The 23335-nt window shown below is 42.1% G+C and overlaps 1 protein-coding gene across 11 annotated transcripts in view; it reads left to right on the top strand.

Annotated features, from left to right (window-relative positions):
• Nucleotides 1-23335, top strand: part of TSPOAP1 (TSPO associated protein 1) — a 188740-nt gene that overhangs the window by 104602 nt on the left and 60803 nt on the right. For all 11 annotated transcript variants that reach the window (XM_089657078.1, XM_089657071.1, XM_089657041.1 and 8 more), the window contains 6 exons: nucleotides 8361-8450; nucleotides 8533-8655; nucleotides 13826-13930; nucleotides 20537-20587; nucleotides 20711-20731; nucleotides 22931-23126. In XM_089657078.1, coding sequence (XP_089513204.1) covers nucleotides 8361-8450; nucleotides 8533-8655; nucleotides 13826-13930; nucleotides 20537-20587; nucleotides 20711-20731; nucleotides 22931-23126 — 586 coding nt within the window. The remainder of the gene's footprint in view (nucleotides 1-8360; nucleotides 8451-8532; nucleotides 8656-13825; nucleotides 13931-20536; nucleotides 20588-20710; nucleotides 20732-22930; nucleotides 23127-23335) is intronic.

Below are 23335 nucleotides of genomic sequence, written 5' to 3'. Positions count from 1 at the left end.
GTATTGTAACACTGAGAGACAGAATAGCAACAAAAAATGCAAAGGAAATGCATGTCTAACAAATTATGCACTGATTTGTATGTTCATGAGGGAAATAAGTATTTGATCCCCTATCATTCAGCAGGAGTTCTGGCTACCGGGTGTCTTTCATACAGGTAACAAGCTGAGATTAGAAGCAGTCTCTTAAAGGGAGTGCTGCTAATCTAATTTTGTTACCTGTATAAAAGACGCCTGTCCAAAGGAGCAATCAAACAATCAGATTCCAAACTCTCCACCATGACAAAGACCAAAGAGCTGTCCAAGGATGTCAGGGACAAGATTGTAGACCTACACAAGGCTGGACTGGGCTACCAAACTATCGCCAAGCAGCTTGGTGAGAAGGTGACAACAGTTGGTGCAATCATTCGCAAATGGAAGAAACACAAAACAACTGTCATTCTCCCTAGGTCTGGTGCATCATGCAGGATCTCACCTCGTGGAGTGTCAATGATCATGAGAACAGTGAGGAATCATCCCAGAACTACACGTGAGGATCTTGTGAATGATCTCCAGGCAGCTGGGACCACAGTCACCAAGAAAACAATTGGTAACACACTACGCCGACAAGGATTGAAATCCTGCAGTGCCCGCAAGGTCCCTCTGCTCAAGAAAGCACATGTCCAGGCCCGTCTGAAGTTTGCCATTGAACATCTGAATAATGCAGAGGAGGACTGGTTGAAAGTATTGTGGTCAGATGAGACTAAAATCGAGCTCTTTGGCATCAACTCAACTCGCCGTGTTTGGGGGAAGAGGAATGCTGCCCCTGACCCCAAGAACACAATACCAACTGTCAAAGATTTTGGTGGAAACATGCTTTGGGGGTGTTTTTCTGCTAAGGGGACAGGACAACTGCACCGCATCAAAGGGACGATGGACGGGGCAATGTACCATCAAATCTTGGGTGAGAACCTTCTTCCCTCAGCCAGGGCATTGAAAATGGGTCGTGGATGGGTGTTCCAGCATGACAATGACCCAAAACACACGGCCAAGGCAACAAAGGAGTGGCTCAAGAAGAAGCCAGTCCCCAAACCTTAATCCGATTGAAAATCTGTGGAGGGAGCTGCAAGTTCAAGTTGCCAAACGTCAGCCATCAAACCTTAATGACTTGGAGAGGATCTGCCAAGAGGAGTGGGCCAAAATCCCTCCTGAGATGTGTGCAAACCTGGGGGCCAACTACAGGAAACGTCTGACCTCTGTGATTGCCAACAAGGGATTTGCCACCAAGTACTAAGTCATGTTTTGTAAAGGGGATCAAATACTTATTTCCCTCATGAACATGCAAATCAGAGCATAATTTGTTAGACACGCATTTCTGTTGAATTTTTTGTTGCTATTCTGTCTCTGTGTTACAATACACCTACCATTCTTTTTTTAGACTGATCATTTCTTTGTGAGTGGGCAAACATTCAAAATCAGCAGGGGATCAAATACTTATTTCCTTCACTGTAACTCCTATTATTGCTTTTGGAAATATATGAAGCACAACAAGAGTGAAAGGGTTTATACCTGTCTGAATAGCAGCTTTTTGTTTTCCTGTGTCCTATTCTCCCGTAGGCAGTATAACCCCTAGTTGTTTCAAAACTTCTTCTGAACTTCTGTCCCTTTAACAAGGTCCAAGAAAACTGTTTTATGAGAAGTCAGAAATCCTGTGTAACTGCAGCTGGATTAACTGCTAGATAGCATTGAGTCATGTCCAGGTCTACATGATAGTGGGTGGCATTCCAGCACCCACCTGTTCCACATCTAGTATAAAAGATTCCCTATGAGCTAAAAGTACCTTGTGCAGCTGCACAGTCAGGTCAAATGGCATGTTTGCTCCTGTTACCAGCAATTTTGTACACTGCCTGGGCTAAATTTGTCTGCAAATTAAAACCCTGCTGGTATTGAAAGTTTTTTGGTGTAGCATTCCACTATTTTCCTGACATTGTCTTCCTTTTTTAAATACCTTTTTAACCTGCTTTTAGGCAGGTTTTACATTTTATGAAATTAGAAATGCTGACAAAATCATGTTAATTGTCAATTTGTTTGGGACTGACTCCACCTCAGATATTCTTGATATGTCATGGGTGAAAGTTTTTTCTTCATTTCTATGTATTTTGAGGACTTATGGTATAACTTAACAATGGTTTTCATTTGGTTTGTACACAAAAGTTCACCTTTTGTTTAGTTTGTGCATGTATGCTCATCCAGAAGATTTACAAGTTACTATTTATGCTCCTGGCAAAAGGAGTAAAGATAAAAAAAATGTCAATTTGTTTGCAAAAAGTATTATATTCTTTTACTTTCCCAAAACATTGGTAACTAAGTTACTAAAACGATCTATCTAAAACTACATGTGGACTGAACATTTCTATTTGATTTACAGTTTCGGTGTTGTAGATTTTGCTGGGCCACTTAGTTTAGCATGGCTAGGTTGGCCACACACAATCTGCCAGGCCTGAGGATTGCTTCCATATTAATTTACGCTGAAGGGATGTAACAGTAACTGCATGCTACGTTTTAGAGGACAGCCTGAAGTTCTGCATGCACACAGTTCATTAAAAGACCTATGTGACAGTGATCCTATTTTTTTAATAATAAATGTTTGTGTGACAGAATTCCTTTTCTGTGCAAAAAACTTTTTCCCACTGCTCAGATCTTGATATCCATACCACTGTCATTCCAAAGCAAATCTGCACTTGAAAGCAAAAATGTAATTAGTATGACAGATGTCTTGAAAGAAGAGTTCTTGCCATTAAAACTTTAACTCTTATATGCAGACTCCATTTTCTAGGTCAGAGCCATGTTTTGTACTAATATATTCAATATTCAGGGGAAGAACAAAACGTGGAACTATCACATGGAAAATCAGTCTAGCCTTAAAATAAAAATTAAAAATGCAGCTGAAAAGGCAAGTCATATTAGACTGGCTGCCAATTAGCAATAATGTAAGCACTAATAAAACTAATTATAAAAGTAATTAATTGGCACTTCAAAACACACATTTTTCAAACAAAATGAGTTACAAAAAGGAATTGTCCAAATTATATGTATGTCACCAAAAATAAATCAAAACAGTTTAATCTGTAAAAGGAAAGAGTCCCAAGTAGGACAACATATATTAACATGGACAAATTGTATTAGCAGAGCGTTAAGCTGCCCATACAGTAGTCAGTACTTTTCGTTCAACCAGGAGGTTGAATGAAAAAAAACTGACCCAGTTTCCCCATCCATACATTCAAGGTGGTTGGGGGAATCCTCCTCACTGTGTCATTGTATTCTAACAGAGGGAAGACTTCCCCGCTGTGGAAATTCAGAGATAAGCCTGCAGCGCTGTTCGAATGGCTAAAATCTGACAGGGCAGTTGAACAGAAGTTGGTAGATTGACTTCTCTTCAACCACTGTGGCTGTACATGATTTGAAATTTGTCCAGTCCCTGCTAGCCTAACCAAATTTTGATCCATGTATGGTCAGCTTAACACCAGTCACAATTGAAGCTCATCAGAAGGAAGAGATCGAAACTTAACAAAAAAACAAATGGTTTAAAACCTAATGGTTCAGGGTCAGTTTTGTTTTCAGCTTGTTTTTTTGCAAGTTTTAGATCTTTTCATGGTATACTCCGTGTGTACGCATGTGTGTGTATATATAATGTGTGTGTATATGTGTGTAGCCATGATGAAGCTTCCAATACAGTATGGGTGGTCATCTCTTGGGTATCACTAGGTAAAAGTGTCACTAAAGTTAAAAACCAAAAATTACATATGGACTTCAGCATCCCATTGTAATATATTTTACCCTGTATCTTAAATATTCTATATGCATTTAGTCTCCATAAATACCACAGCTCAATCTCCCCATATCTCCATTATTGCACTGTATCAGAGACATGTTCCTCCCTGCTAGCAACTGAAGGGTGCCAACTTAAGCTGTGCTTGATTACTTGATTGTGGGCACACTGCATAGCTAAAGTCTATCATCCAGTGTCCAGATTTCTCAATGGATCATTCATGTCTAAAGGGTGCCTGGGGATGTGTTTTCACTTTTGGTTCAGACAGAACAGCAGTACAGTGACTGGGGGTATTGCAAGGAACCATGGGAGATTCTGACTTCTCTGATCCTCCCCTTCTTCTGGTGTCCCCCTGCACTCTTGGGAGAGTGCATATCATCAGCACAGGGCCAATCAGCACTGTCCAGGCAGAGGTCAGGGGTTCTGCATCCTCCTAGAGCATCGGTTCTCAACCTGGGGGTCGCGACCCCTTTGGGGGTCGAACGACCCTTTCACAGGGGTCGCCTAAGACCATCGGAAAACACATATTTCCGATGGTCTTAGGAACCGAGACACCGCTCCTCTATCAGTCTCCAGGTGTGGGCGGGATGACATGCCGCCCCTGTCATCTGGACACACCCCCGGGATCAATCCTCGCCGGTGATTGGCCGCCGGAACTGTAGCTCAGGAGAGGCACACAGGTGGCCAATCACCGGCGAGGAGGTGGAGCTTGGAGAGGAGGAGCCGAGCGGCACCGCGAAGATCGAGCGAGTGAAGAGGAGGAAAGCGGCCGGAGAAGGAAGACAGCTGACCGGTAAGTGTCTGTACCATGGGAGAGGGAGGGAGCGAGCGAGCCCAGGCTGGAGCAGGGGTCAGCAAGGTAAGTATCATTGGTGTCAGTGGGAGGAATAGTGCCCCATCATTTGTGTCACTAATACCAACGATGGGGCACTATTCCTCCCCCCACTGACACCAACGATGGGGCACTATTCCTCCCCCCACTGACACCAACGATGGGGCACTATTCCTCCCCCCACTGACACCAACGATGGGGCACTATTCCCCCCCCCCCCACTGACACCAACGATGGGGCACTATTCCCCCCCCCCCCACTGACACCAACGATGGGGCACTATTCCCCCCCCCCCCACTGACACCAACGATGGGGCACTATTCCCCCCCACTGACACCAACGATGGGGCACTATTCCCCCCCACTGACACCAACGATGGGGCACTATTCCCCCCCACTGACACCAACGATGGGGCACTATTCCCCCCCCCCACTGACACCAACGATGGGGCACTATTTCCCCCCCCCCACTGACACCAACGATGGGGCACTATTCCCCCCCCCCCCCACTGACACCAACGATGGGGCACTATTCCCCCCCCCCCCCACTGACACCAACGATGGGGCACTATTTCCCCCCCCCCCACTGACACCAACGATGGGGCACTATTTCCCCCCCCCCCCACTGACACCAACGATGGGGCACTATTTCCCCCCCCCCACTGACACCAACGATGGGGCACTATTCCCCCCCCCCCACTGACACCAACGATGGGGCACTATTTCCCCCCCCCCCCACTGACACCAACGATGGGGCACTATTCCTCCCACTGACACCGACGATGGGACACTATTCATCCCACTGATACCGACGATGGGACACTATTCATCCCACTGACATCAGTGATGGGGCACTATTCCTCTCACTGACACCGATGATGGGGCACTATTCCTCTCACTGACACCGATGATGGGGCACTATTCCTCTCACTGACACCGATGATGGGGCACTATTCCTCCCACTGATACCAACGATGGGGCACTATTCATCCCACTGATACCAACGATGGGACACTATTCATCCCACTGATACCAACGATGGGACACTATTCATCCCACTGATACCAACGATGGGACACTATTCATCCCACTGATACCAACGATGGGACACTATTCATCCCACTGATACCAACGATGGGACACTATTCATCCCACTGACATCAGTGATGGGGCACTACTCCTTCCACTGACACCAATGATGTGGCACTATTCCTCCCACTGCAAAATTACAGTTATGAAGTAGCAACGAAAATAATTTTATGGTTGGGGGTCACCACAACATGAGGAACTGTATTAAGGGGTTGCGGCATTAGAAAGGTTGAGAACCACTGTCCTAGAGCAAAATGAAAACTCCTCCTACAAGCTTTAACATGTGCTCTGATAGAAGTCAGAAGACTGCTCTAACTGCTGATGAGAAAAGGTATTTAGCAGTTTACATCTACTAAAATAATTGCATTTCCATGTTCTGTGTACTGTAGGAGACCAGGTAGAGTGAATGCGGGGTCCTGGGTTTAGTAACACTTTAAGCACCAGAAATCTTTTATATCATCACCTTGCTGCATAATTCTATGCTAAACTGGAAGGCCTGTTTTTGTAAAGTGCGGTGGTATCCTGACAAACAAATGGAAACATTATGAAGCCCAGGTGTTTAAAATTAGACTCCAGACAAAAATAAAAATGCAATGAATGTTGTGCAAAAAATAAAATAATGAAGCCTGCTTTTAAATGTAATCAGTGTAAGTACCTGCATCTGACCCACTATCTAACTTGTTTAAACCCCTGTACAGCAGCAGTCAGCGTGGAATAAGGAGGGACAGCACTAGGAGCCAATCAGGTGTACTGCATGCAAATGTGTAGACCAGAAACAGTGATAGCAGGAGAGAGTGGTATGAGCAAAGTGGTGAATTGTTTCTGCACCTTCACTACCCTGCACCTTCACAGTCTGTTGGCAGAGAGGTGACCTAGCTTTATTTCTTAATTGAAGCAGGGAAAATTCATCTCACCAGCCTGGCCCTGCTGTCTGGCAGATCTATATTTTTCTCAAGACTGGATGGACATAAATACAAATCTTTTAGCAGTTGAAGCAGTTGCTAATATGAATTTTAAAGGCATTTGGTTTGCCTGGTGCTCATCCATATAAACGGAAGATGTTATGAAAATGGCAGATATTTGACAAAGGTATCACAGAAGCTGTACTATAGGGTCCCACAATGGAAAGCGTGCTATTCATAGAGCGCTTTTCATTGTGGCATCTGACAGTACAGGTTCTGTGAATGGATTGCAGGGGCGGAAAGGGTGGGCATAGTCAGCACTTGATGAGTGCCTGTCATAGGTGCAGCCGCTCATTTCAACCCCCGCAGCATTGGAAGATCACTGCTGGGGGGGTATCTCAGGGCTCATGGGCTTCAGATCTCAACCTAACATAACAGCCACCAGTACATGGGACTCTCCTAATTTGAGATACAGTGGGTATAGAAATGAACCCCCCCCCCCCAATTTAAAATAATCACGTTTTGCTGAAATGAAGACGGACAGTTTTTTGGGTTTTTTTTAAATCTAGCTGTATTTTTTCTCAGTGCAGCTTACAACAACCAAGTTTACAACAACCAAAATTATAACACCAACATGTCAGAAAAAAAAAAGATTCAATAACAGAATCACTGAGCTGGAAAAAGGATCATCCCTCCCTCCTAAAAATTACTTGTAAACTCAATCAGGTGTAGCTAATCACTTTCTTAATGGCACAAAGCCATTTGACTTTCAGCTGTGGTAATTCTGATTAGCTCAGCATGAAAATAGCTTTCCTGGAGCATTTCAGTGCAACTGAAGCAAACAATCAACTATGGGTGGCAAGACACTCTCAAAAAATCTCCAGGATAAATATGTGGACAGGTACAAGTCAGAAGATGGAAACTAAAAAATTTCAAAGACTTTATCAATACCTAGAAGCACAGTGAAGTCCATTATTAAGATGTGGAAGGTATTTCGTACAACACAGACCTTCCCTGGATTAGGACATCGCTCCAAACTGGATGAAAGAGCCAGGAGGAAACTGGTCAGAGAGGTTACCAAGAGGCCTACAGCAACTCTGAAGCAGTTGCAGGAATTTATGACAGAGTGGTCGTTGTTTGCATGTAACAACAATATCACAAATTCTCAATAAATATGGTTTGCATGGGAGGGTTGCAAGAAAAAAGCCACTCCTCAAAGGCTACATTCAGTCATGACTGAGCTTTGCCAAAATGGAGGCCACACGGAAAAATGTGTTGTGGTCAGATGAGACTAAAATTGTATTATTTGGCCTCAACACTAAATGATATGTCTGGCGGAAAGCCAATACACCTCACCATACAAATAACGCCATTCCTACAGTAAAGCTCGGAGGTGGTAATATCCTGTTATGGGGGTGTTTCTCTGCAGCAGGAACTGGAGCACTTGTCAGGATGGAAGGAAAAATGGATGGAACAAAATACTGTCAAATTCTTGAGGAACATCCACTTTCAGCATTTGATTGCTATCTGTGTCCCTGTTGCACATTTTCTGTCCCTTTTTCATATTGAAGTAAGGGAAATCTTTTTAAAATTCAGTTAAGAAAAATTGTTAAAGCCACCATGAGAAGCCTGGTTTTCTACATATTTGCCAAAAGTAAATGTACTGTACATGATTTCTGGTAGTGAAACTACACTATTTGATCAGTTGTTTTGCGGTCTTTAATTGGAAACAGGAAATCAGACTTCAAGAGGTGCAAAGCGAGAATGAACGCCTTGTGGAAGAAAATTCACGACTCTGCAGCACAGTAAAGTGGGCAGCCAAGGTAGGCATTATTCTTTATACATGCTGGTATAACAGATTGTGTTAATGTGTTGGTGTGGGTGATGCTAAATCTGCTTTTGCAGGTTGAAGCTGAAAATGCTGACTTGAAGAGACATTTATCTGTGGTGACTGAAAAACGAGATTCTGCCCTTAAGGAGAATCATCGACTGCACAGCAAGCTGGAGAACTTAGAGCAAGTGCTGAGGGTTAGTACTAAAGCAAAATGGTACCCTGTGTGCATTGTTATGTTATGTTATCATCCTAGGTCTATTTAGCATTCTAGTGTTGTCGCTAACAGCAGCTGTTTTAAGATCACTCTGTCACTAAAAGGTACAGTGCTCTGCATAAATGAGTGCACCCCAATAGATTTGTCAGAAAACCTTTACTTTCCTTTCAGAATCAACATTTTCTATGGGACACTATACTATAAAATACTTCCACAAATGCATGTCAGTTATTGCAAACAAAAAAAATACTTTGTGTGTGCAAATGACTAAATCTTAACAAATTTATTCAAGACCATGTTGCAAAAATGAATACACTCCAATGAAAATGTTAGGAGCAAATCTAAATTTCAGACAACAAAATCCTAATTAACAAGAATGTAGCAAAAATGATAAAAACTTTTTTACAAAGATGGAACTGCAGCCATCTCACAGAGATGTCCAGGCTGTCCATGGAAGTTAACACCTCGACAGGATCATTTTCTGATGAGAAAGATTGAAGAAAATCGCCATGCAAGTTCACTGCAGTTAGCTAAAGAAATAGAAAGTCAAATTGGGGTGATTGTTTCCCGAGACACAATACAGCATACACTGCAGAAGAATGGCATGCATGGGTCTCATCCACGAAGGAAGCCTCTCCTAAAGCCCATGCACAAAAAGCCCACTTAGAATTTGCCAGGGCCCATGCTGAAAAAGACTACTGGGCCTCTGTACTCTGCAGTGATGAGACCAAAGTAAATGTTTTTGGAACTGATGGCTTCAAAACTGTATGGTGTTGCAAAGGTAAGAAGTACAAAGAAAAATACATGGTGCCTGCAGTGAAACCTGGTGGTGGCAGTGTCCTCCCGTGGTGCTGTATGAGTGCTGCTGGTGTTGGAGAGCTACATTTCATTGACGGTATCATGAATCCACAGATATACTGCTCTGTATTGAAAGAGAAGATGCTACCATCACTCTGTACCCTTGCTCATCATGCACTTTTCCAACATGACAATGATCCAATATACACATCTAAAGCCACTGTTGCATTTCTGAAGAACAGGGTGAAAGTGTTTCAGTGGCCAAGTATTTCTCCTGATCTGAACCTAGCCAAACACCTATGGGGAGATGAGGTGAGCTTCACTCTCCATCTAGCATCCAGGCTCTAAAAGACGTCGATCTTAAAGAATGGAATAAGATAGTTGTTGCAATATGTCGTCAACTTGTTCATTCCATGCCTAGAAGACTTGTGGCTGTCCTTACAAATCGTGGAGGTCATATAAAATACTATAAACAACTAGAAAAGCTACAATTTCGGGGGAAATTGTGTGAAGTGTTCTTGCCTCCGCCAGTAGTCTAAACTGGAGTGGGTGGAGTGGCTTGTCACTCTGCTGCCTGCTCACACACCTGGGATCCTATGGCAACTCACTCTACAGCAAGGGCAGAGAAGAGCAGTTAAAAACAAACTGCTCCAACTTGCTCACTTCACTGGCGATTGCCATCTTCAAACGGTTGTAGTTTAAAAATGATAAATCATACACCGAAGAGCTTTATATTGTGAGAATCACAAGACCCAGACCTACATTGTGATTCATAGTATGTCTCTGAAATATTAAAAGTGAAGGCACAGTCGCAGTTTAGAAATTGCCCTTCAAATGTGAGGTGGCTAGAGTGGAGTTTCAATGAATGTCAATGGGCAGCGTGAGTTGCAAACAAATGGTCATATTGTGAAAACTATCAGGACTATGGCTTATCCGTGGACATTTTTAGTGGCAGCAGGGATAGCTGAACGTTTTGATATAAGATTTGTGTAGGTGGGCTTGAAAATGAGGGAGTGATGGCAGTTTAGAAATCATGTCCTGATTTTTCTGCTCACACTCTAGATTTTGTCAGCTCCCACTCTAGTTTTGAACATTCTGCCATTCATTCCTATGGGACCAATTTCACCACAAAAACGCCGATATTTCGTGAACCATTTGGCGAAACGTTCCACAAAGTAATAGCACACCAATCGGAAAAATCCACACGTTTCAGTATATTACTGTCTATGTAGTGTAAAAACTGTGGGAGGAGTTAGGGTGGTAAATTTGGCTATAATAAGAATATATATGTGAGATGACAGTAAGTGGTCTTGCCATGCAAGAACACTTAATAAGTGCAGCACTTGATATCTAATTAAAGTAAAAAAAAAATATGACTAATAATGAATGTTCATATATGTAATACAATGTATCTTTAGATACATAGTGCTCAATGAATGTCCATCCACCACCCTCAAAAGGTATACTTGATATTCGACAACTCAATGCAGTTGCATATATTACCCCCACTGTGTCCCAGTGAATTGCAAACTCACCAGAAGTATCTGCTGCCACTGCAGCAGCACAAACGTCTGTATAACTCCACCAGCACGTATGCAGCTTTTCACAGCAATCAGTGTATGAAGAGCATCCTCTCTTATGCAGACTGTAACAAAATAAGGCTCACCAGGAGCAAAGAATAGTTCCCATAGTGTAGTATTGATAAAACAATATGTGTACAGAAAAAATATAGAACACAAATATGCCAGCTTACATTTGCGGCCACTGCCAACCCGGAATCGTGCAGCGGCGTGATGTCAGCACTGTAACTCATCCCCTAGGACATTCATTATTATATTCATATTGTTTTTTCACTTTAATTAGATATCAAGTGCTGCACTTATTGTTTATTTTAATTGTATTGGTTCTGTATACTACCTAATTGTGCCAGCTGCTACATATTGGGTGTGTGTGCGTGCGTGCGTGCGTGCGTGCGTACGTACGTACGTACGTACATGTATTTTACTTTTAATCTCGACCCCCTATTCCTGTCCTTTCAAAACTGCTTTTTAGGACTTGTTCATAATAGTAGCAAGGACTGCTGCTCTTCTGAAAAGCAATCTATGCTCAGATCACTTTTCAGAGACATTTGCCAGGTGGTAAAGAGGCAATATGTTGCCTCCACACCACCTAGTTTAACCCCTTAAAAAGCATCAATCACCACACCACAACTGCGTGCAATGCACACACAGTTGCGTGGTGGTTGTACTTCCAGCTGCGGCAACAGCATGTGTATACCCCCAGCTGCTGTTTCTGCAGCTACAGGGGGAGCACTTGGGGGTGGTAAAAGCAGCTCAATTGCGTGGTTTTACTGCCCTCCAACCTCACAGGTGAACAGGCCCTTGGTTCACATCTGTGTGGCTGTGTGTAGGGCAGCCCATTTATTTCAATGGGCTGCCTTACAGATATCCAGGGAAAGTCATCCCTGACCTTAGTTTTAAAATTGCACCACACCAAAAAGACCCCGCATTTGCCAATGTATGGGGCTACCCCTAAAGAGCAGAGCATTTGTCTGCATGTCAGGAATGAGCGCGTTTTCGCGTGCATTTCGCGACACACAGTAACATGAACCAAGCTTTGGACAGGGGTGTCTCGTGACTGAAAATACTTTTCAAGGGCGCCCCGACTGGAAAAAGGTTGAGAAACACTGATATAAGTTATATTATTAACCTTACTTTCATGTAATGAGCTAAACCAATGTTCTATACAACTCAGTTTTGTCAAAATTTTGGAAATTGTTCTTGTGTTCATTGAGATATTGATTAAAATCTTACTTTTCAAAAGAGGTATACTTATTTGTGCTGAGCACTGTAGCTGTCTTGTGCTAAAAATAAAATTAGAAGATGTGAAGTTGGCAGATTTCGTTTCTGTGCGATTTATTTCTTAAAGCCCAGCTTTTGGAAATCTGAAAGTTCTCCCTTGCCTGCACTGCAAGTGTTAGCTGTTCTCTTAGTCTAGAGAGAGTAACAGCATTTTACACACCCAATCCTCCACTCTAACATTTCCCTACTCTCCAGCGGTGGACTGCCCTGCATTTTCACACACAATGCAGGGCTATGGACCCTGGTCTTAAGTCAGGACTTTACACTGCTGGAGAAAGAGGGAGAAGATGTTACAGGGACCAGTCTAAAACACGGAGGATTAAGTAAATCTACTTTTGCATGCCCTCTAGACCTAAATGAGCAGTTCTTTGCATTGCAGGCACCAGCCCCACTGCAAGAGAGAATTTTCAAGTTTCCTTGAGTTCAGCTTTAAATAAAAGCAGTAATAGTAATCATTTTTGTAAGATGTCACTCGGGATTATTTCTGGGTTCAACCCCAGGAATATCAATTGGTAAAGGAGATTAAATGTATATTAATATATGCCAAAGTTTGCAGACACCTGACCATCACGTTGATCCTATTTATACGATGCAAAGCTCCCTCTCAATGGCTGAGCATCGCTCACCCCACTCATTCAAGTTTGTTCCAGGAGCGAGACAGGGAGTTCCATCCCACTGCCGAACACACTGCTATATACTTGTGCTGCGTGGGGCAGGTGGATAACACTTCCACCATGCTTTCCTTTCTCATTAGGCGTCAAGTCTGTGTCCCATGGGAGACCTACCCCCGAGTTGGGTTCTTCTAGGCTACGCTAGGCACATAAGACTGGCCATTGCCTTACACATGGGGTACATTTACTTAAATGGACGACTGAATGCTAATAAACTCTCTGGAAGCTGATCTACTGAAATACACCACTACTTCACTTGTTGCATTTAGGAGACACATGCAGAGCCTTTGCCCACTCCACCTGTCCAGCGTATCTCCACTACCTCACTCCCCAGCATGGAATGGGGTTCTGCACTCACCAAGCGCGGAATACATGTGTGCACTCAATTCTGCAACCTCTGTAGTGCTGATCTTCACCCATTGTGATCCTGACAGGTGATCCTGGATTCCTGTCGACCAGATTGATTGCTAGGACTGCTGTGTGTTCTAGCAACCAATCACCTGCCAGTTAACTTGCAAAGTCAATTTGGGCAGCTCCCACCCCTGCTCTCCATCCAGTGCTGCTCTCTGCTTTGCTGTGAGACTGACAGTGGAGGAGGCTGAGACAGTACCAGCTCCTAAGCGAGGCAACTGTTGCAGTTCGGATGGGACAGTAACTCAGGCATCAAATGGTGGACCATGGTCCAGATCCAGACCGACTTAAAACAATACACAAATAAGGGAAGGTATGCCTGGAAGGTGTGGTATTTTTTTATAACTGTAATATCTAATACAAGTATTTCTAAAAAAAAAAAAGCACAACCACCTGCTCTATTTTCTAGCACATGCGAGATGTGGCAGAGAGAAGGCAACAGCTGGAAAAAGATCATGAAGATGCCATAATAGCACTACAGAAAAGGCAGGAGGAAGTTAAACGTCTTCAGCAGGTAAGCACAGTATATGCCAACCACAAGCCTGATGTTCTGAGCCTGATCACATTACCAACTGTCCAGTTAGATGTGAGCAAGCTATTTCCGCTGAGCTGCTCTGGACAGATCTCAAACTTCAAAGCTGTAAAGAAGGGGGCATGGTAGACCTCTAGAATGCATTAGAATTTTTTCCAGACTTCAGCCAATGAAAGAACAAAACTGGTTTTCAGATCCTTTACATTACTACTACACTTAAAATTACTCAGAGCACATGATCTGCAGATTTCCTATAAAGTTTATAGTTGGCTTCTATCTCAAACTTTCTTTTTTCATTGGATAGAGAGTAAATCCTGGTACGCACGGCACCAGGCCTGGGCTGAACAAAAAAAAAATTGAGGAGCTCAGGAGGATGACTCTGTACTAACTTTGCAATGTTAGTACAGCAATCTCCCCACTAAGCTATTGTGTTCTGACAGGGGGGCTGCTCCCCTGCCAGAGAACATCGGTCAGCACTTGCAGCCATTTGCTGAGAGCGCTGATCGGATGCTGATTAGCTGCTGATCTTCCAGCAAGCTCATTCGACAGAAGCCAGCCACGAGATCAGCTTCTGTCAAACAAGGACCTGTACACATGGGCTGAATATCGACCGGTATCTACTGTACCGGCTGATTTTGGCCAATATTCGGCCCCTGTGTATAGGGCTTTAGTTTGTTACTTTCCGTATTCGCATCTGAGGATTCCACATCACTATCTTAATCCAAACACTACAGTTCAAAGTAAACCAAATATGCCCAGCTTGGGGGCATGGCCAGGATGTGAAGCTGTGAGTGCTTCACCACCGATCCTGTCATACTCCTGTGCTGTTCCAGGCTCTCATCGGGCTGCTGCTGGCACTGCTATTAGCCTCCACACCTCTGCTGAGTCGGCTGCTGTCATCCTCATGTCCCTCAGTAAGCTCAAGCCGGCCCGCACATTGGCGGCTTCTTCCAATCTTGGATTCTTCTGCACCAGTAAGGAGGATGCTGGCTGCCACACAAATGCCTCTGGTGCGGGTAGGGGGTACCCTTCAGGGGCTGGCATCCTGGCTGACATCACCTCAAGCAGGAAGACCATTATAGAAATAATACAGTCTCTCTCCACTGAAATTAGCTTAATTCGTAATGACCTTGATAAGTTCAGTGCAAGCTCAAGCCTGCAAGCCTGGAAGGCGGTTGATACAGAGAACCGACTGCTCTGTAACAGTGTGTGGGTTCTGGGGATTCCAGAGCAGAGGACTCCAAGCCGGCTGCTCTGTCTGAATGCTTCCTCACTTTCCTGCTGGGTCTGAAGGTTGTTCCCCCGGTTTTTGTAGTTGAACAAGCACACAGGGTGCCTCCAACAACTCCTTTCCCTGGTGCTCCCTGTGGCCCTTCCTGATCATCTGTTGAACTACCATGATCGAGATATGATCCTGTCTGCCACAAAAACCCAAAAGAACCTCACCTATGAAAATGCCAAGATTTTGCTTTTTCCTGGTAACAGCAACGTGGTCTTTTCCCGGAGGTTAGGAAACGCATCCGAGATAAGGGTCTTATCTGCAGTTTCCTCTACTCTAGTCGCCTGTGCATCCTGGATGGCGAAACAGCTAGATTTTTTAATACTCCTGCTGCTGTGGCCTCCTGGCTGGATTCTTGTTGATTTGGAGGGCTTTCCTCATGCAGCCGTACTCTTCTCTTGTATTTCATTTGGGTGGATGCAAGTATCCTTTGTTTTCACTTTTTTACCTTTTGCCTGTTTATCTCAGTTTACCCTGACTTGCCTTACCACTGTGTGCCTACAGTGCTATTTTATTCCTCTACTTCCTCTGGTACAGCTCTGATATGGGGTGCAACTGACTAACTGTTGCTGACTGTTTGCTTGTCACTTGCCTTCAATTTTGCCTTTAGTTTTTTCCTGGAATATTCCCCCATTGAGGACCCCCCCTTTTTTTCTGTTTTTGAAACATAGTCTCTCTGTTTTTTGTTTTTTTTTTTTTAAATGCTGCATCTGTTTTGTGTAGGGTACAAGCTACCCGCTGCCTGTTTTTTGTTTTTCTTTGTGGCGGGAGAGCAGGGATTTTCCAACCATGTAAATTGGATCAATCTTTGCATTTACTGTGTTTTTGTTGGCTCTTGTCCTAACCGCAATTTGTTTATATAGATGAATATTATTAAGATGAACTTGTGAGCCACTGGAGTCAGAAATCAATATATTAGATCGCTGGATTTTTTCTCACTCTCATAAGATGTGAATTCTATGAAATCAATATATAATTAACCGCGCTCTAATATTACCGTGCCAATGCTATATATTATATAATACCATAGCAATACCAATATTCATATATGCTGTGATAATATCATCTTATCAACTTTTCAACTGGATTACCTAAATTAGTCTTATTATATTATCCTAGTGCTTAATAAAACTTAAAAATAAAAGGTGTGTGCTTAAATCCAATGATGTTATTTATGCAATGTGATTATCTCGTTAAAAATAAATATATAAATTCATAAAATAGCTACTACATCCCCCAGACGAAGCTACATTTTTCCCTGTGGCGCAACGCGTTGGGGAGGGCCAGTGACGTCACTACGTATCGGATTGGCATTACGGCGAGTACTGACGGAGTGTTAACACTCCTAAGAGGCTGAGCATCACCGCAGCTCACGGTTTTATTTCTATATGCGTGTTGATTTTTTAAACAATGTGAGTGCATTATGGGAGCACATTAAGCAGTGTTTGTTATACCTTGGATAAGGCACCATATTTCTTCATTTTCTTTCTTCTATGGGTCATATGAGGATGCATTGAAGTGAGGAGAGGCTCTAAGAGGGAGAAAACCTCACGTCTACATAGACTAAGAAGATAGTTCGTAGGTTTCCATCCACATCATCATAAGCAACTTGAAAGGAGAGTATATCACCAACATCTTCTTCTTGTTGAACCCTAAAAACTTTTTTGCACATTTTTATTTTTTGCACATTTTTGCTGCTGAACTTTATGAATTGATTTTTTTTTTTTTTATTATTTTTATTATTTTATTTATTTTTCACTAATATATATATAATTTATTGTTTGCTTTGCACTATTTGTTCATTGGATCATATGAATTTATACATTTTTTTTCATTTTTTATTTATTTATATTCAGTAGATTTTCACACTTGCACAGTGAATTTTATGAATTTATATATTTATTTTTAACGAGATAATCACATTGCATAAATAACATCATTGGATTTAATCACACACCTTTTATTTTTAAGTTTTATTAAGCACTAGGATAATATAATAAGACTAATTTAGGTAATCCAGTTGAAAAGTTGATAAGATGATATTATCACAGCATATATGAATAGTGGTATTGCTATGGTATTATATAATATATAGCATTGGCACGGTAATATTAGAGCGCGGTTAATTTTATATATTGTTTATATGGAGGTTTTTCTGTTTTACCAGCCTCTTCTCCTGTACATGTCTTCAGATGTATGCAATATGGGTAACTGAATGTTTGATTGCCTCCAGGTGATGTCCTGGAATATCAGAGGCCTCAATTCTAAATTTAAGAGGTCTCTCTTGTTCCAATATGTCAAAACGTATACCCCCCATGTTCTCTTCTTACAGGAGACTCACTTGGTGGGTAGCAAGGTCTTGTCCCTAAAGAGTTCCTGGGTTCAGAAGGCATTCCACGCCATGTATTCTTCCTACTCTAGGGGGGTGCCTGTCTTATTGAGTAAATCCTTTCTGTGCAATGTACGGGGTGTACAGTACTGATCCTAATGATAAATATAATGTGCTCGTGCTCACTACTTGGAATTAGCAATATGTATTGGTTAATGTGTATCTCCTGCCCCTGGTTTGTCCTGATTTTCCATATGTCATACTGGATAAAATAAGTGTTAACTGCCCTGATAAAATACTTATTATGGTAGACTTTGATTCCATTCTCTCTCCAGATTTGGACTGGCCTACTCTGCCTAGTTCCCACACAGAGGACCTTTCGAGCTGGCCGCTGGTGTGATTGAGATTTGAATATGGCGCAGTGCATCTGGCCATGCCTATTCCTGTTTCTCTACCACACACAGGACCTTGCTGATGTCCATGAAGTTTGGGATCTCCCTGGGGGCCTCTCAGAACACTGCCCTATGTCTTAACTCTGTGCACCTCTCAGGTCTGCAACAGATCCCTATGAAGATTAGCTATTCAGTGGATACATCATGAGAAATCTATTGCAACAAATACAGTGCCTTGAAAAAGTATTCATACCCCTTGAAATGTTCCACATTTTGTCATGTTACAACCAAAAACGGAAATGTATTTTATTGGGATTTTATGTGATAGGTCAACACAAAGTGGCACATAATTGTGAAGTGGAAGGAAAATGATAAATGGTTTTCAAAATTTTTTACAAAGAAATATCTGAAAAGTGTGGCGTGCATTTGTATTCAGCCCTCTTTACTCTGATACCCCGAACTAAAATATAGTGGAACCAATTGCCTTAAGAAGTCACCTAATTAGAGTCCACCTGTGTGTAATTTAATCTCCGTATAAATACAGCTGTTCTGTGAAGCCCTGAGAGGTTTGTTAGAGAACATTAATGAACAAACAGCATCATGAAGGTCAAGGAACACATCAGACAGGTTAGGGATAAAAATGTGGAGAAGTTCGAAAGTGGAAAAGAGTATGGCATAACTGCAAACCTGTGAAGAGCTGGCCATCCACCTAAACTGACAGGCCAGACAAAGAGAGCATTAATCAGAGAAGCAGCTAAGAGGCCCATGGTAACTCTGGAGGAGCTGCAGAGATCCACAGCTCTGGTGGGAGAATCTGTCCACAGGACAACTATTGGTCGTACACTCCACAAATTTGGCCTTTATGGAAGATTGTCAAGAAGAAAGCCATTGTTGAAAGAAAGCCATAAGAAGTCCTGTTTGCAGTTTGCAAGAAGCCATGTGGGGGACACAGCAAACATGTGGAAGAAGGTGCTCTGGTCAGATGAGACCAAAATTGAACCTTTTGGCCTGAAAGCAAAACGCTATGTGTGGCAGAAAACTAACACGGCACATTACCCTAAACACACCATCCCCACCGTGAAACATGGTGGTGGCAGCATCATGTTGTAGGGATGCTTTTCTTCAGCAGGAACAGGGAAGCTGGTCAGAGTTGATGGGAAGATGGATGGAGCCAAATACAGGGCAATTTTAGAAGAAACTATTCAAAAAGGTGAGGGTTGTAAGTGTTGTCGTCTAAACCGTAATTAATCCAGTAAAAAACAGTCACGCACTGAGGGTAAAGCCCCCTATATGAGACAAGTGGTTAATTCAACAGCAAACAAGGCTTGTATCAGGAATTATAATATAAAAGATTTATTGTTCATAGCAAAAAAATTGCAATGCATAAAAAGTAATGATGCACAGTGCTCAATACCCACAGTGTACATATATTTTTTATTTTTTTCCATCTTCAAAGAAAACCTGTGAGTCTGCAAAAGACTTGAGACTGGGGCGGAGGTTCACCTTCCGTCAGGACAACGAGCCTAAACATACAGCCAGAGGTACAATGGAATGGTTTGGATCAAAGCATATTCATGTGTTAGAATGGCCCAGTGAAAGTCCAGACCTAAATCCAGTTGATAATCTGTGGCAAGACTTGCAATTTGCTGTTCACAGAGGCTCTCCATGCAATCTGACAGAGCATGAGCTATTTTGCAAAGAAGTATGGGCAAAAATGGGTAGTGAGAGGTGGTTCTAAAAATGCACGCCACACTTTTCAGATATTTATTTGTAACACATTTGGAAAACCATTTATCGTTTTCCTTCTACTTCACGATTATGTGCTACTTTGTCACATTTTTATGTGAAAAGTAGCACATAAAATACATTTACGTTTTTGGTTGTGACATGACAAAATGTGGAAAATTTCAAGGGGTAGGAATACTTTCAAGGCACTGTAGATCTTCTCGCCAACCCCCCCCCCCCCCCCCTGGATTTTGCTTTATACGCGGTCGCCACCCTTTTAGATCCTGTTGCTCTGGGCTGGCTCTTGGATTTGGAACAAGAGTCCCGCCCGTGTTCCATTGTGGTGGAAGAGGTAGAAATGACTATCCGTTCATTCCCCAGTGGGAAGGCTCCTGGTCCTGACAGTATCCTAATAGAGTTTTATAAAACTCATGTGAAGCTTTTGGCTCCCATATTTGCCACAGCTTATTGCACCTGCCTAGCAAATAATGCACTCCCCTTGTCTATGAAGGAAGATCATATTATTTTGATACAGAAGCACTCCAAAGGTCTGGTGCAGATGGATGGAGGAACCCTCTACAGGGGATGACTCGCCGCCCCCCCCCCCCCCGCCCCGCCCCGCCCCTCTTCCTTTTTTTTTCACTGTACCACTTATGGGAAGATGCTTTGAGATCCTTATATGGTGTTGTGGTTTGTGGACTGGTCTGAGAACCATCACATTCGGAATTTGTTAGTTTTTCTGTGTGTGGTATTACTGGTGACCCCCCCCCCCCTTCCTGTGTGGGTTAGGTCATTATACAGTTATTAAAAATGTATGATACTGGGTCTATGTAAATACACTTCTTTTATTATTTAAATATCAGGCCCAGGTTGAAGCCAAGAAAGAACATGAAGGAGCGGTCCATCTTTTAGAGGTACTATGGCTAAAAAAAAAGTTTGTGTATGTATGTGTTTATATATGTACATGTCATTTTATATATATAAAATTATAGTCTAAATATGATACTAATATTGATTTTTCTTAAATTTTAATACAGAATACTCTGGACACTTTGCAGGTATTGTATTATGAGACTTCTTTATATTTTATTAAGTGGGAGAAAAAGGAAAATGCCTTCACTACTTTGTGCTTTTGAACACATCTTCAAAAGGAGTCTTTTTGTTTTTGTAGTCTTTAAAAAAAAAAAAAAAAAAAGGTTCTCCTTTTTTTTTTTTTTTTTTTTTTTTATTGCCTGTTCTCTTGAGAACCCCCCCCCCCAAATGGAGCTACCTTTTCCACGCTCCCTTGACTCTCCATTGCTTCATTGGAATCCTAGGACAATATCCGATCCTTTCGGGTATGGGGTAGAATGTGATTTCCAATATGCAGTGCTCAATCCTGAGCAGCCCTTACCAAGTACAAGCAGTCAGATCAGGGAGGGGAGTAGGTCATGAGCTGGTATAAGCTTACAGATGGATTGGTCTCCTGGCTTCAGTGGAACAACAGAGCAGGGGGGTGGAAGTGCACGAGTGGGCAAAGTCAGAGTCCCGTTAAAGATCAAAACTGTGTGGATGAGCCAAACTTATGTAAGCAACATTATTGCCACTATTACCTGAGACTAATGCCCATTACAGGGTACTATGGCTGAAATTGCCAGCATGAAACTTTTATATAAATATAGAGTAAATGATTGTGTCCACTGTCTCTCTCCATACAAAACTTAAAAAGAAAAATAATAGGATTGTTTTACTTGCTTTACTATTTGTATGTTGCAAATATGTAAATTTCCCATATTTAATTATGTAGCTTTAGGACTTAAGGAGATTACACATGAACCAAAAATCAGCCGGTTTAGCTGGAACTGGCTGATGTGGGTCCATGTGTGCTGTTCTCTGTTCAACAGAAGATGGTCTAACGACTGGCTTCTGTGGAATGGTTATTGTAGCCAACTGCTGCAAGTGCTGATCTGTGAGTTCTGATGGGGGGGAGGGGGGGAGTATATACCCAGCTTTAGTCAGGTTCATTGGTGCTTCTGTTAAGTATAAGAAGGGCTTTTTTTTTAGTCTTTTCTATTCTAAATGCAATTTCTTCCACTTCCTTATTCTTACCCTGTTCCTTAATTACATAAATACATTAATTTGCCCACACCTGGCAACCGGGCTGTGATTTGCATGTCTACATCACTCCAAATGAGATCACCTGTCAAGGTAGCATAAGATATTTCTGTCCTGAGCTTCAGTGAGGTGCAGAATTCCTATGTGGTGAGGCCATATTTGGCGAAGTTCCACCCATAAAAGTTTCTGTGATCTTATTATGTGCAACCCTGCTCTTTTACAAAGAAATTATTCACACCCCTTTTCTCAAGACTTCAATTTTGTATTCGATTTCCCTATATTTTGTCTTTGCCTGACTAGTGTTAGAGAAAGAAATATGTATTTTAAATTAATACATGATGACTTTCTTCACCACAAGAGCGTACAGACTGCATCCTGTCAAGGTATGAAATACCTAAACTGCATTGATTGATTGTTTTTTCATGTTAAGGCACAAAGTGGAAAAAGGTTATAGGCCATTGGAGAGTTGTAGGTAGGTGGGCTGTCTGCTCACACGTGCTAAGAGATTAGCAAAAAAGAAACAAAATCATAATAAAAGCAATAAATATAGGAATGCAGCCCTCCTATTTTTTGTCTCATCTTGGCTTTGCTTAAGTACATTGTCACCTGGCTATATTCTGTTGAAACGCACAATAAGCCTGTAGTTATGTTGGCTATGGATTCCAAATTCCACCTATAACCGTATCTGTGACAATATTATTAAAACGTCTTATTTTTTTTATTGACTGCACTGTCATTCTGAACCTCACTTCACTATCTAGTAGGTTATGCTGACCTGGGACAAACATGGAGCCACTGAAGGCGTTAAAAAAACTGTCCTATATAATTGTTCCAGGTCACTGACTTACTCGGTAATTAATCTAGGTTCAGAATGGCAGCCCAAGAGTAGAAATGACAACTCCCATGTTTATGGTCTGACTGCAAATATTTTTTTTCCTACTTGGAGTTATTTCAGTATTAATATAAAGAGAATACTATGGTTACTAAAAAAGAACTGAAATATAACCTCAAACAAATCTGTGTACATTCTCTGCACTGGTTGAATTTGATTATGCAGCTGACCTGCTTCGCACGCCGTGGCTCTTGACTGTTTTCTACATTACCTTATTACAGTTTAAAGATCTTAACCTTCTAAGTGTTCTATATTTATTTTTAATTTTTAGGCTAAGGTGAAAGTTTTAGAGGAAAAATGTCGTAGTCAGACAGAGCAATTCAGTCTGCTCTCTCAAGAGTTGGAAAAATTTCGTCTGCAAACAGGAAACATTGATCTCCTCACATCTACGCTGGTAAATTCAGAACTGCCTCCACCCCAGTGTTGCTCCACTCCTAGTCTTTCTTCAGTACAGCAAGACACAACGGGTAATTCTCTACATGGGTTTCATGAAACCAAGTTACTGTTATTATGAAATTATGTATATTGCCAATAGGTAAATCTCAGAAACACCTGTATTTGAATGAAAACTGAATAGCCTTGACATTTTGATCATAAGAAACTTTGCTTCCTGGGCTGCAGTTTAAAGTGAACCGTTCACCAGTAGAGATGAGCAAATCTGCCTGGATTCGATTCA

Source organism: Staurois parvus, unplaced genomic scaffold, assembly GCF_062004578.1.
Source record: "Staurois parvus isolate SC_StPar_1 unplaced genomic scaffold, SC_StPar_1.0 ptg000029l, whole genome shotgun sequence".
In the NCBI taxonomy this organism is placed as follows: Eukaryota; Metazoa; Chordata; class Amphibia; order Anura; family Ranidae; genus Staurois; species Staurois parvus.
Note: the sequence above shows the minus strand (reverse complement) of the source record. Positions and strands in the feature narration are given on the sequence as shown.